Below are 15,228 nucleotides of genomic sequence, written 5' to 3'. Positions count from 1 at the left end.
ATCCATCATTCATCACGTTTTGACAAAAAAAAATTAACCTAAGACCAAATAATACCAGGAGATCACACTCGACAAAGCGGATGCTTTTCACAGTTCGGAAACCAATTCGATTGGGAATAGGACTGCATATTGCTTGCAACTGGTAAATGGAAAACTTGGGGCTTATGTTGGAATTCTAACATCAGGCATGACCGATTGTTCGAAAAAAAAAAAAAATCCCATCGATTCACTGAACACCTCTTGTCAAAGACTATGCCGTACCGTTTGAGTCACATCGCTGTTTGGGTGGTGGCTGCTCGGACCCCCAGGTCATGCCTTGCGGTGATGAACCAGGAAAGAAACGTTGTGATTGATCCTTCAACACAGCCTGTGGAAAAACCCAAAGAAGACTCACAATTCTGTAAACACATGTATTTTGTACAATAATATGCAGTACAGGTGCTGTATACTGGGACACAGGGATTGGCATCTAATCCCATCACACCTGTGTAATATCACCATCCAATTTACTCAATTATGTTTGTGCTTAACACATTAATTTTACATCTAAGTCCTGTTTTTTATTTTTTATCTGGCTGACTTATCCAACTTGTTTTATATACTAGCAGGGCTTATATGACCATGGTGTGAGTCGAAAGGCCTGTTTTTGTGAAAGATACCATGGGATACAATTGAATACTAGTTTTCTGAGAGCTAGTGTGTCAGTTGGCAGACAAGTTGAACAATGGAATTCAACAACTGTAAGCCAATAAGAGTATGTGAACCACTGTGGGTAGTGAGATGCGGCTGATGTTTTGAAGAGTGAGAAGTAGTGAGTTGCACTTTACATCAATAACTCAATGTCCAACTACCCATGTACTGATCTTACTCCTCCAATTCCCCAGGAGTACCTCTGTCTATGACTTCCCCTCCACTCCCGTCTCTTGTTCGTCTGTGTGTTGTACCACCCTCCTAACACTGACGACTCTCTCATCTCTCTCAGACAACATGGACAAACTTTTAATCACTCATCCCAACTCTCTCTCTCTCTTCCTCATATGTGTCAATTTCATTTGTCACCATACAAATTGGCTGGGTGTTAGTACCTCTCTCACCAGCCATGGCACTTCAGCAAAAGACTTCTGTGACTCCATGGGACTGACTCAATCTGTGAACTTTCCCACCTGGATTTCTCCAAATGGCAAATCCTCCCTTCTGGACTTGGTGATGACTAACATTCCTGCAAATGGCCCCTGCTCTTCCTTTGTTCCAATTGGTTCATCTGATCATATCATTGTGAAGGTCAGCATCTCTCCTCTGGCTATTCTCAAAGAGCTGCCTCAATGCAGGCGAGTCTGGCATTTCACTCAAGTGGTCTGCACCAAGTATGTGTCCACTCTCAGGAGAGCCAGAAAACATCTGTCCAACCTCAAGATTGACCCTTCAAACTTGTGTCCCTCTTTTAAAACCCAATGGCACCTTATTGAGCTTGTTTTTTTTGTGTATGCTCCCCTTCCAGCCCTTCCGTCCCTTCCCTCACTTCAAATGGCACCACAGCCAACTACGCACGTGAGCGGCTGAATGCCTCAATTCTGTGTTTTCTTCCAAATCTTGTGTCCCCAACTCTTCACTCTCGGTACCCATCCCTCCTTGTCATACACAACTGTTCTTGAACTTTGTGTCTTTTGCAACTGAGAAGGTGTTGAAGGTTCTTTCACCCCTCGACTCTAAATGCAACTGTACATTTTCGTAAATATATATCCTCATCCTATCCTACCCCTCATTCCTACCCACACCCATTGTTTGTCCAAGTCTGCCTCTATCTTGGTGTTCAACTCCGCTGTTGGTGTCCACCCCCCCCCCCACCTGTTAGTGTACTTGTACGAGCTCTTCCACGAGCCTAAACTATGTATAAAAAGGGATCTAAAATTTACTGTCATGTCTGTTTAGGTTGTGAACGTCAACGATCCAATGGTACTTTTCAAAAAGAACAGGCCGTTGTGTTGTCATCCTGGATTTGTATTATTTTTGGAACTTGCTTTGAGATTAAAGTAATATGTGAATTAGTCCTTCAAGAGATGCAGATGTTGATGATCTTATTTGTACGTATGTAGCACTTATTTGGGTAGCATCATCGGCCAAGGGCATGGCCGTGCTGTTGATGCAGTGCCCTCTTCTGGTTCAGGCAGGAATTTGTAATTTCTTCATGGTGCTGGTGATAGCTTGCCTACTCTTCGCAAAATATACCGTGGGATCTTTAACTTCCACCAACGAATGCTGGCAGACAGGAAGCCGGTTTAACGTCCATTCGAGGGACGGCACACACATTGATTAATCACCCTGCCTGTGACACGCCATGATGACAGTTTATAGCTGGGTCAGGATTCGAACCCAGATTCAGGCCAGATTAGGTCAGTTAATGGGTATGCATATGACGTAAGCACAGATTAAGGCATCTGGCATACAGAACAGGCATGACGGAACAAATGACCTCCTTATCCTTCAAAGCTAAATTGAATCCAGAACATTATCAGTTTGGGATTGTCAATTCTTCAGGATTGCAGAAATATGGTGACACTTTATAAAGATCATGAAGAAACTGATGCAGCAATAAGTTTATGAATGTTACATAATTATCTGGATTTGAATTGCCTCCTCGTCGCATCAATAAACTCCATCACATGAGGTTTTGCTTCATGTAGTGGGCTAACCATTGTGCACCAGATTGGCAGCTCAACAAAGCTTTACCCGAGCAAGCCTGTGGTGACTGAGTACAGCTTGGGTAAGCACCCTGTGATCTAGGCACGACCTACCCAGGACTAAATTCTCAGCTTTGGAAAGGTTTCAAGGCAGTCGTCGGGACAATGGATACCACCCCGCAGAGAGGGGTGAGAATGAGAACAAATGAAATGGCTGATGCTTAAATAACTTAATTACTACCTAGTAAATATTCGAAGTTCAGTGTGACGTGACGTCAAAAAGGCCTGCAATAAAGGCACAAGAAGGCCATGAGCTGACAGGTGCTGATCCAAACCGCTCCAACTGGTTGTTACTAAGAGCAACAACATCGGATTGAAACAGTTCAGCTGGGAACAAAAGACGTTTGAAACATTTGGATTCCGAGTTCATTCTTTATTAGGCCGACACGATAAAAGCTCCAAACCCCTGCCAGAAAACCCCAGTTCGACCAAGGGTAAAGCGTCTTCACATATTGCGAAACTAAACCCAACATGATGCCGCTGCACAATCACTACTCCCCCCCAACTTGTGCATTAATCGAACAGAAGGTACAAACACAATACATGATGGTGAAGGACGAGAGATGTAAGGTGTCCATGCCCAAGAGAAATGTACTGGTTAATACCGTGCTGGGAAATGTACACGATGCCCAGACCGAGTCGTGTACGATGGTGAGGGTATTGTTGTAGTCTGTGTCGACCATTTGGTCAGTGGGAGGGTCGGCTCTGGCGCTGCATCAAGAAAAAGTGGCTTCAATCGATCTATGGAGACTGTATCATGAACACGCAGTTGAGTCAGCTCGTGAAATGGACTCGATTCATACTGGCTACCACGATCCGTAGTGATGGGTGATTGAACACCAAAATGTTCAATCCAGGTATGGACAAAGACCCTGGTGATGGTAGGTGTGGTGATGTCAGCTGTCGGTTTGGGATGTCGGCTGGTTTGGGATGAACTGGACAGAAAGGTGAAAGCAAAGCAACCTACAAGTGCAAAATATTTGTGGGAACTTCTGCAACAATGTTGGGAAGAACTTTCCGAACAATATTTGATTTCTCCATTGTAGAAAGAATGCCAAGAGTATGTTCGGCTGTTTTATCTGCAAAAGGTGGCGACTTTGATGAGTCAAAAATTTAGATTAAATTTTTCAACAAAACGATTCCATGATTTCTTTTTTATCTGCAATTGTTTATTTGTCCTATGCTTTGATGTCAGAGTACATTGAAACATTAAACTGTTTAAATTTCAGTAAAAACTGGAAAAAATGAGGGTGTTGTAAAACTTTTGACCGGTCGTGTGTGTGTGTGTGTGTGTGTGTGTGTGTGTGTGTGTGTGTGTGTGTGTGTGTGTGTGTGTGTGTGTGTGTGTGTGTGTGTGTGTGTGTGTGTGTGTGTGTGTGTGTGTGTGTGTGTGTGTGTGTGTGTGTGTGTGTGTGTGTATATATATATATAGTGTTACGAATTTGGAAGCTTACTGCTCACAACAGCCAGGTCCTAAAGATCAGTTATATCGGAAAGTACATATTTCTAGTTAGGGTCCCGTCCCTCGTCTAATGGGAATTAATTGTATGTGCGCTGCGGAGTTGTTTTATTGTTAGGATTTTTACATCACTTACCACAATGACAACAACACCCATCTTCGCTTTCACAACAACAACACTCTGCTCGCGGCGAGTGTGCGTGGGCAGAGTTTAACGTAGGCATGGCATCCCTCTTTGGCCAATCGGCAAGGAGTGGGCGTCTCACCCGCCCCGTCTCCCACTCATCAGCATCGCCATTACGCACGTGGTCGGAGATGAGGAGGTAGGCGAAGCTACAAACGCCTCCGATCGGGACTCCACCCAGAAGGGTGGGAGTTGCCCCGCCTACCGTGGGCCTGTCCAATGGGAGACGGCCAGGGAATCGCCCGATGGGTCCGACCAATCGGGAGGCAAGTGTCCAGGAGAAGAAGCGGCTCCCTCCAGAAGTGTGGTTGTCGGGACCAGTGTGGAGAGATTGCGTCCCATGTGTCTCGAAGCGCGTCTGCCTGGGTTTGTGGCAGACTGCATCCCGCGCTTCGGAGGTGTCTCATCTGGCGCATTACAGTGAGCGGTCGACCATTTCCTCAAGGGAGATCACCTCGTCTCGCCTCCTCTGGATTTGGCTGCCCTGGTCCGTCCTTTGGCGACTGGTGCTCCGGGAAGATGCGGACATCAAGCCGCATGTTATCCTTACATCCAGCTCACCTTCCCTCCGAGTTGGGGGTATCAATAAAGGCAGAGGCCGTCATTTCTTCTGGGTATTTGTGTGTGCGTGTGTGTGTCTGTGGGTCCCGTCTGATAAGTAGAATAGTTAAGTGCTTTTTGCTGTACATTATTTGCATAGCTTATTCGGATAACTCTGCCCTTACGTGCTCCCCTCATTCCCCCAATTATTCTTTTAAATAAATTCTCCTCTTGTTGAATGTCCCAGCTCGTCCTTGTCCTTTCTATCATTGGTTTGCCGCGCTGCGAACGGGAATTAGGAGGTCTCACTGCTGCAGTAATCGTGCATTCGGCCCGGCAGGAATCTGGTACCCTCCGCTCGGGGTCCAACTCGGATCCGGCTCGGTAACGGCCCGGATCGCGCAGATCCTGCCGAGGGTGAATTACCCTGGTAGTTTGGACAACGTGGGTTTTTAGGTATATTGAAATTGGCAATTGACCCTATCCCACGTGGTCGACCTATTGGCGATCTTCGGTCCGATAAGGGACCCGTGACCTTTCGGATTTATCTGAAAGATGCGATCTAAATTCTGGGTTTTCGGAGGAGCCGACTCTACTGCTCCACCTAGCGGTCGTGCTCGCCACAGAGACCCGGCCCCACAACAATAGAACCTTCATGATATATATATATATATATATATATATATATATATATATATATATATATATATATATATATATATATATATATATATATCGGGCGTAGTGGCGTGCGCCTGTAATCCGGCTACTCGGAGGCTTGGGTTGGGGGATCGCTTGATGACGGGAGCTCTGTGCTGGGCCACGCTATGAGAGGGTGGAGGGCAGCCCAGAATCATGGCAAAACCCAATCCTTATCCCTATGTCCTAAGAGGCAACCATGGTTGCGTCAGGAAGAGCATCCGGCATAAAACCTATGCCAAGTCAGTATGCAGATCATAACGGATGATCCGCTGTGGCGACCCCTAACGGGAGCAGCCGAAAGACGAAATATATATATATATATATATATATATATATATATATATATATATATATATATATATATATATATATATATATATATATATATATATATATACACATACACACCTGGTGTTGGCGCAGTGGTTAGGGCAGCGGCTTGGGATCCAAAAGGTCCTGAGTTCAAGCCCCGTTAGGCTACTGAATTAATACACCAGGGGGTTGACTCAGCCTGTCATCCTTCCGAGGTCGGCGAAATGAGTACCAGTATACTGGGCCGGTGTATACCCCGGTTAAAATAGGTGTACCATATCCCTGTGTCGTAAGAGGCGACCAGGGTTGCGTCAGGAAGGGCATCCGGCGTAAAACATGTGCCAAATCTCTATGCGGATCATACGGATGATCCGCTGTGGCGACCCCTAACGGGAGCAGCCGAAAGAAGAAGAAGATATATATATATATATATATATATATATATATATATATATATATATATATATATATATATATATATATATATATCTCTGTATATAACCTAAAGTTTTGGGCATTCTGCTCAAAATTGAAGAATACTTGCTGGAAGTTTTCAGCAGATTTTCAAAAGCTATTCAGAATTCTAAGCCGAGAGTTAAGCAAGATATCCAACCTTACACATTTTCATGATGCACGTTGCCAATATACCTCATATTACTTGAAGAAGTTGTTTAAAGCAGGACAAAGCTATCAAAAGTCAAGATGAAACCCTAAATGAACCATTTATATTTACATAGAATATGCACTGAACCCATATAGGGCTCACTCACTCATTTGTAAGGCCTAAAACACTGAACATTTCTTGCAGACCTATAATTAATTCATTTTGATTGCATTTTATTGAACCTGCAATTTAAAAACCATAATAAATTTCCAGAAGTTAGGTTAACAAACCAACTTCCTACAACCAGCCATGACAACTTAACCTTGGCTGGAAGAGCATTTGAGAGTGTGCCCCACTGTCATGTGGTTTTTTGCTGTCCAATGATGTGCACATGTTGCGGAGAGAAAAATTTAAAGCAGACAAATCCTATTCCAGCGGCAAAACACCACTGGTACTATTTCGGGAACAGCATGAGAGCTTGTGGAAAGAACATGTTTTTACTGAACAAGCCTGTAGCTGAACTGATGAAACATCAGGAGGACCAACAATGTGCTGAGATTGTTGTTCAAAACCGTGTTGGTTCGCAGCAGCTGGTGAGTGAGTGCAGGGAGAACCCAGGTCCAGGATGCTTGGCCATTCCAAAATCATCGAATCTCCCTCCCACAACACATTTAACCTAATGACAGCGGACAGCAATTTCCATCCAGGGGGTAGTGGGTGGACATGCATGCCACTTCAAATTGCAGTGTCGGTGGATGGCAGATGTCGAGAAGGTTTTGTTTGAAGCACTGGATGTTCTGCTAAAATAGAACACATCTTGAACAGTGTATTCTAGGGTAGGCAGGATTGCTCATTTGGTAAATCAAATCAAGTAATTGCTGTTGTTGTTCTTCTTATTCTTCTTCTTCTTCTTCTACAGTGCATTCAATGTGGTGCCATGCCAATATCCCAAACAAAATCAAAAACTGGCAAAGAAATAAAGAAAAAACAATTTGGAACCTTGAGATCAAAACTGAAACGAGAGGCAGATGGAATAAGATTGAGTGGAAGATGAAATGAGTAGCAATGGTACAGGGTGTGATTTGATGGGGGAGATGGGAGAGGATTTCCCCCTGGATCTGGCCTTTTTCAAAAAATCCCTGACACTGCACTTGAAATTGCTATCCCGGGGGGGGGGGGGCGATACATTTATTTTCGTTATAAATTAGTGAAGTTTTAACGTCTGACATTTTAAAATGATAAACGTACACTGACTGCATCCTTTGTGAGCACAAACTGATTTTAAAAACCTTGTTCTAACCACACAGACAGGATAAGATCAGCAGGATATCGTGGTAAACATGATTTTTAAAAATGTGATGGAGTTTCATGGTTTCACTGGATATGGATCACGTGTAGCTTAAATAGTTCCAAGTTTATTTTTTTCATTTGTTTTTTTTACCCCGTGGGGTCTTCCACCCCACGGGGTCGAAGCGCCGCCCGCGTTCTCTCTCTTCTTGTGTACAGTTCATTTGAACGTCGATTTCTCCATTATTCATGAACAGAATTCGATGAAAATTGACCGGTATATTCTAGAGACCATTCCCCAGGCATTAACTGAGCCGAAAGTGCGATTCTGGCCCTTTCGGCCAATTTTCTTAAAATTGTTATTAAAAATATATATATTGAATGCGCTGGGTGATGCCCAACGCAAAATCAAGTCGCAAATGATGATATGAAACGAGCCTTACGAGAGGTGTTCTGGTTTTTTTTCTGATGCGATGAAAATCTTACCAAATTTAAAAACTATCTGTCGTCCGTGCTATCGCTCACCTGGGAGTTGTACGAATGAACTCAAACGGGGTATGTTCACAATTCGAACTTGTGTTTTCAGTATGAGAAATGTATTTATTATTTATTTAGGTATTTCTCCAAAATAACCTCAATGAGTGTGTCCCGGTGTCTGACCATCTGTCCGTATGTACGTCTGTCCTTATGTGCGTCCGTCCGTTAACATTTGACTGAAACATCCAACAAACTATCCGGCCGATATGGACCAAATTTGGTACGATGCATCAGGCCAGCAAGGTCTCATGGGGTTGTGCTCCCTATCTGGATTCGCACATTTTACAAGGGTGAAAATGGGGGTTTTTTTCCCCCCAAATATTGGTATTTCATTCAAAAATCTTCTCAGAAATCGATAACCAGATCCAGACCAAACTGGCCATGCAACATTCTGATCATGCCCGAACCTTAAGTTGTGCTACCCACCCATGGCCATATCTCCCCTGCAAAGGGAGCCACAGCCTCCTTCCCCCATTCCCTCATGTTCACTAAAACATATTTTCTTCACAAACTATCTGACCGATATGCACCAAATTTGGTACGATACATCAGAACAGTAATGTCTCATGTGGTTGTGCTCCCCATCCAGATCCACTCCCTAAAAGAGGCTGAAAAGGGGGTTTCACCTCAAATTCAGGTAATTTATTTGAAAACTTTCTCAGAAATGCAGACCAAACTCCTGATCCAAACTCTTGAGGCCAGATTCAGACGAACCTTCATAAAACATAAGGACCATGTCGTTAACTTAAGTTGTGCTCCACATGACCATTCCACTTTAGGAAGAGGGGGAGATGGACCCTGCCTCCAAATCCCTCATTTTCACGCTGCATCTTGGTGAAATAACCATCAGTCTCCCATGGGGCTATTTTTATTTTTTTTGTAAAGTGACTTTTAAGTTTAAAAAAAGAAAAATAAAATCGTCACTTTTTCTGTAAAGTGACATCCACAACTGGACCAGGTGTGGTTGACTCTGCCTGTCATCCATCTGAGGTGGGCAAAATAAATGCCAGCTTGCTGGTATCCTGTGTCGGAGTGGCGACCCGTCAAAGATTGTGCCCAATAGCCAAGGAGACTGCTTAGGCAGCACCAATGCTCTGCACAGACGATGGTCCCAATGGATGGATGGATGGTAGCCAAGGAGACTGCTTAGGCAGCACCAACGCTCTGCACAGACGATGGTCCCAATGGATGGATGGATTGTAGCCAAGGAGACTGCTTAGGCAGCACCAACGCTCTGCACAGACGATGGTCCCAATGGATGGATGGATTGTAGCCAAGGAGACTGCTTAGGCAGCACCAATTCACTGTACAGACGATGGTCCCAATGGATGGTTGGAGCATCTGCTGAGAGTCTGGAAAGTCAGTGGTTCAAACCCCCTACGGAGTCATACCAAGGACTTTAGAAAAGGCACTTGCTGCCTCCTTGCTTTACTTTTAGCATTTTGCTTTACTTTTGCCTCCTTGCTTTACTTTCAAAAGGTTAAGAGCATGGACTGCAATTCCCATATGTTCGCATCCATTGGGAGGAGGAAATACCTCCTTAGGAAATTCCCTGCTGAGTGTGGTGAGAAAGGTGGCAACATTATTGTGGTGTCGCTGGTATCCAAAGTACCCCAGGAAGTGATGACATTTCTCCCAAGCTCAGTGGCTGTGTTTTCTAATCTGTCCGGTGTTGTGCCATGTGTATTCATCTGCATGTCCATGTTTGTGAGATATGTGTGTGGCAGCTCCATTAGGAACCTTAGATCCTATTAAAAGTAGAAGGGCACTCGCTGGAGTGCATACCTCCCCCACATAATGCCTGATCCACGAGAACATATCCGGCCCAATACATTTTTGAGATATCATGCTATATATCGTTTTTGGCTCTATCTCTCAACGGTGAAGAATCACTTAAAAAAAATTACATAATTCTCAAATCCAGATGTGGTTTCAGATCTTCACCAAAATCGAAGTTTCCCACCAAGTTTCATTCGGATCCGTCCACAACTTTTTGAGATATCCTACACACAGACAAACAGACAGAAATGGGTGAAAGCATAACCTCCTTTACCTTCGGTGGTGGAGGTAATGAGGAATAATTAAGGAGCAGACCAAGGATTTAGCTGTTTTCTGATTTAAAGAGGAATCGATTTTGGCAATATTATGTAACTGGTACTTGATTTGGATTTGTAAGTTTTACAAAAATAAATGTGAAAACATCGTGTTGGGTTCATGTGGAGTGTGGAGGAGCCCCAAATGACAAGCCAAGCCAAAAACAAACCTTAAAAGCCTCTTTGAGCGAGCCACAAAAGGGCGTCGCATGAGTCAGTTGGGATTAGCCTCAAATGACTTTCCTGATGAAAGCCTGCTGGAAACATCGACCAAGCTCAACGTCAGATTAAATAGGATATCAGGAATCCTGATTCAGGATACCATATTTCACTCTTAAGAAGAATATGGATGCTACAGTTTTGATGATGCCATGGAAACCAAGGTCCTTAAAATCATTGCAATCCCCAACGAAGCTGAATCTCTGGGCCTGTTACTCCCACATCACAGATATGTCTGTGGCCTCTCTTTTACAACCTCCTTTCTGCTCTTGCACCTTCTACCCTTTTTGTTTATTGTGCACCCCTCCTCCCCCCCAACCCTCCTGCCAGATTCCTCCTGAGCACACATCATCTGCTAGTAACCCACATCTGGTGAAAATACAAAAATCCAGCTCACCTCCACTAATTTGTTTCTTCCATAACATGATCTTTGCTCTCCTCATAATCCCTCTGCAATCACGTTCCTTCCTTTTCATGTTATTGTGCTTCCTCCCCTCTCTCTCCACCAACCGTGATATGGTTCCTGGTGTGATATTCTGTTGTGGTTCTTGATGATGGTACGTGTTGTGGGGCTGTGGGGAATTGCAACAGGGAGTGTGAGTTGTGGAACTATATTGTTTAGTACACAGTGTAACCATAGATGTTCATTTGGACAGAGGGTGGATATTCATCTTCGATGATGGTGAGCTCATTATCCACCCTATCTTGCTGTTGTAGCCACAGTGTTAATGTGACTACCCTCGTCGATGACCTTGGGATGTTGACTGCACTGGAATATTCTGGGATGGTGGTGTCGATGAAAGTATGGGTTTTCTTTGTTTGTATCTAAAATGTTGACCCATGAAAGAACATGGTAATGGAAAATAGAGGAGTCAGTAACACGTAGTGGGATGGTGTGGAAATTTCTGGACCCAATTCAGCAGGTCAATGAACAAACGGTAAAATAATAGAGGAGGGACAGTAGGAAAAATGATAACCTGATAAAGAGGAGTGGAAGTGAGAGGTGGATGTGGTATGCTGTTTTGTGGTAGGTGTGGTAAATTGGGGAAGAAAAGGTCATGGGGAATACAAGATGACAAGAGATGGAGATGTAGTGCTATTTTGAAGCCCTTGAGGAAACAGTGGGATTGCGGTGAGTTAAGGAAGGTGCTTCCACAAGCATGAGAGAAAAAAAAAAAGAGCAAAGGAATGGAGGTGAGAAGAAAGACTAGATTTTGGAAGGTTAATGACGAGAAGGTTATTGGAAATACATGTGCTTCCTAAACGAGCTGGAAGGAAGAAGGTCTCAGGGATGAAAAGGCAGCAAAAACAGAACGGAGGTGGTCGAAACAAAGAGGCCACAAACCTGTCTGTGGTGAGACGGAAACAGGCTCTGTGTCTCAGATTCTTTGTGGGAGATGCGAATGACATTGAGAACTTTGGGGTCCAGAGCATCCGGAATTGAAAGGCGTAAAGTGGGACCACCAGACCATAGAGGACGGCAGTTCTCGATCGAGCTATGGACAAATGACTTGAAGGCCATGAGAAGTTCAGAATTATTGAGAAGTACTTATGATGATGGGTGATGCCCATTCTGTGGCTGTCCTTGCAGAACAGCTTTTATATATGGTCTGCCCATGAGAGGTCATGGCTGATGGTGAAGCCCATACTTTTGAGGGACTGAACCTTTTTCTAGTGGCTGATCAAGAAGGTATCTGGAGAGACAAGGTGAGAATGTGTTGCTTTCCTCATTTTAATGACATGTTCCATGCAATGGAGCGGCATCCAATCATTTCCAGGTCTGTTTTCAGGGTGCCTTATGGCATAATATCGAATTATCTGCAAAGAAGAAAAGAGTTTTCTATGGCATCACAGAGGTCATTTATTTCTGAGGAACAGACCGATGCAGCCTGGGGGCACTCAGACCTCAAGTGAGAGAGGACATAAAAGAATACTGTTGAGAGCCATGTGCTGATTGCCTGTGTGGAGGGAATTCGAGAGCCAGGAATTAAAATAGCCTTGGATGCCACAGGCAGAAAGTTTAGCAACTAGTAGGAGGGGGAGACATTGTAGAAAGATAGTTTTGGTGGAAATAGTCATTATTTGACACTTTTCTCGCATGAAATGCAGCTTGCCACGGATCAGCCTGAATGTTCTCACGTCTTGCTGTAGGTGGGAATGTTGTGCTTCATTGTTACAAATGTTGGTTGTTCATTGTTAACTAGCAGTTTATTCAGCCTTCCAGTGGATGGAGTATTCGCATGATTTACTGAATAAAGTATATGCTGGAAATTAAACCCGAGGGATGTTTGCTTGGTGTAACTTTTGCATTATATGCCATGAAAATGACAAACCTTATTTTGATCCATTCAAAACATTAGTATGTATGAATGGCAGGAAATTCCAAGATGGCAATAATATGAAACTCCCTCTCCTTAAAGAGAGTAATACTTTCTGATGTTGGTCAGGAAAGGACTTGCACTATGACGTGTGTCCAAGGCGCTTGTACGATGCCATACCACGTGTTCTGTGCAAAATTGCAGGCAAAACAAAAGACATGTGAGTTGTAATACCCTGTCCAACCACAACCAGGTAGCGCGATATGCTACTTGGAGCGGTTGGTGATTAACACTGACCTGATGTGTTTTTCTGTTTTATTATATAGATGTGCTGTCGGTGTTTGTTCATTCCTCGCCCAATAACCATTTCCATACCATCACGCACCTGACTTCTCCACTCCTCCACTCCTCCCCCCCCCCAAAAAAAATCCCAACTTCGACCTACCCCCTCCCTCCCAGTGAAATAAAGTATATAAACTAATAGATTTAATATATGTGGTGTTATAGATCACAGTCTTAAAGGGCCAAATGGCATCATCCTGTCTCTGGGTTCATTGTATATCCTTGTACGTTATGAATGGCTCCAAACACTTCAAAATCATCTCAAAACATATCCACGTCTGTCCTTATGGTGGAGGGAAAAGGTCAATGATGAACTAATTGAGTACCAAGGACCCTGACTTGTGAAGATGAAATGTAAGTGAAAGTAAGTGCAAATCCATATTTACATATATAATGCATACCATATTGGATGGGATGTAAATGTCGACATAGGTATGATGGGGCAAATGTATTTTATTGTTTAAACTTCCTTCTTTGTCCATACAATGGGCCGAGATCAGAACTATTTGATTATCATCAACTAATTTGATTGCATGTGAAACAAATCCTGCACACCCTAACCAAACAGAAGACTAAATACTACATTGGAGTCATGAGAAGGAACCTGAATAAATAAAGAGCAAAGATGGAGTCATCAGGAGGAACCTGGATCGGATTCGGGTTTCAGCCGCGACTCCACAACCCTCAAACCCACCCGGGCGCTGCCATGTGAGCCTTACAGAAAACCTTCTGCAATCATTAACTTATCATTTGACAGATAGATAACGAAAGAGTGAAAAGAGTCAAAATAAAAGAAAAAGCAAGAATTAGAATGAATAAAGAGAAATGTAAAAGGAACAATGAACAAAAATGTCGGGAAGAACCCGGACAGATATATTTCAGCAGTTACTCCCCAGGCTCAAATGCAGCAACAGTTTACATGTTCACAAAAAAAAAATCGAAAATTGCCCCGTAATTGGGGGGAAAAAAATCTGATTGAAAGAATGACGTACTGTAGCCAAATGATGTAATAATAATAATAATCTATTATATAATGGGAACCGTGGTGTCTGTCTCCCGTTTACGGCGGACACTTCCCACACTGCATTTGAAAAGCTGCCGAATGATTATTTTGCAATTTTATTTAACTTTTCTTGATGCAATGTTGTCACTTTATTATCCCTTCCAGTAATCTTTAAAATCAACATGAACATTCAGATTAAAGTAGATTTAATGCAGATCTTCATGGAATAACACACTATTTAAAATGGATCTCGTTTGCCCTCTTTTTCGACAATCAAACCTCTGATGTGTTCACCACCATTTCACAATGGGTGATACAAGTAGCTGAGATCTTCGGCTCTGAGTGAAACCAAGAGTGCAACACAATTAACCTTTTTAAAATCCATGAAATAATTTAAATTGATAAATTTAACTTTTCCCGTCACTGGGGATGGATACTTTTGTTAGTACCGTATAATATAAAATGTTATTTGGGCAACTTTGAAAAATCTTCAAAAAAAAGCTGTTTTTCAGATGTAATTTTTTGACATCACCAAACTATTTTGACGTTGAGCAAATACGTAAAATAAAAACATGGTAAATAATTAAATAACAAAATTGCCACTTTAAAGCTTGAATGACGAATTTGCTAATAAATAATCAAAAATTAAGGGACACACTGTGGCAGAACATGGAACAGAACCTCCCACATTTACATATGTGCTCAAATCAGACCTCGACCTCTTCTATTCGCTCTTGTTCCTTTCACTGAGCCTTCCAAAATGTATTTTCCCTCCTTTCATATGACTTATTGTTTCCTTCTATCAATGTTTTCATGTAGAGAATTATACTTGATCAACTCCCTTCGAGTAGCACTCACCTGTGAATGTTAAGGATCCTACTGAAGATTTT

The 15,228-nt window shown here is 43.0% G+C and overlaps 1 protein-coding gene across 4 annotated transcripts in view; it reads right to left on the bottom strand.

Annotated features, from left to right (window-relative positions):
* Window positions 1-15,228, bottom strand: part of LOC147026054 (kelch-like protein 29) — a 162,081-nt gene that overhangs the window by 70,861 nt on the left and 75,992 nt on the right. For all 4 annotated transcript variants that reach the window (XM_085881057.1, XM_085881056.1, XM_085881055.1 and 1 more), the window contains exon 3: window positions 262-367. In XM_085881057.1, coding sequence (XP_085737183.1) covers window positions 262-367 — 106 coding nt within the window. The remainder of the gene's footprint in view (window positions 1-261; window positions 368-15,228) is intronic.

This window comes from Eptatretus burgeri, chromosome 5, assembly GCF_056783735.1.
Source record: "Eptatretus burgeri isolate ZD-2024b chromosome 5, Ebu_testis_v1, whole genome shotgun sequence".
Taxonomy (NCBI): Eukaryota; Metazoa; Chordata; class Myxini; order Myxiniformes; family Myxinidae; genus Eptatretus; species Eptatretus burgeri.
The sequence above is the reverse complement of the archived record's forward strand: the minus strand, read 5'-3'. Positions and strand labels throughout refer to the sequence as shown.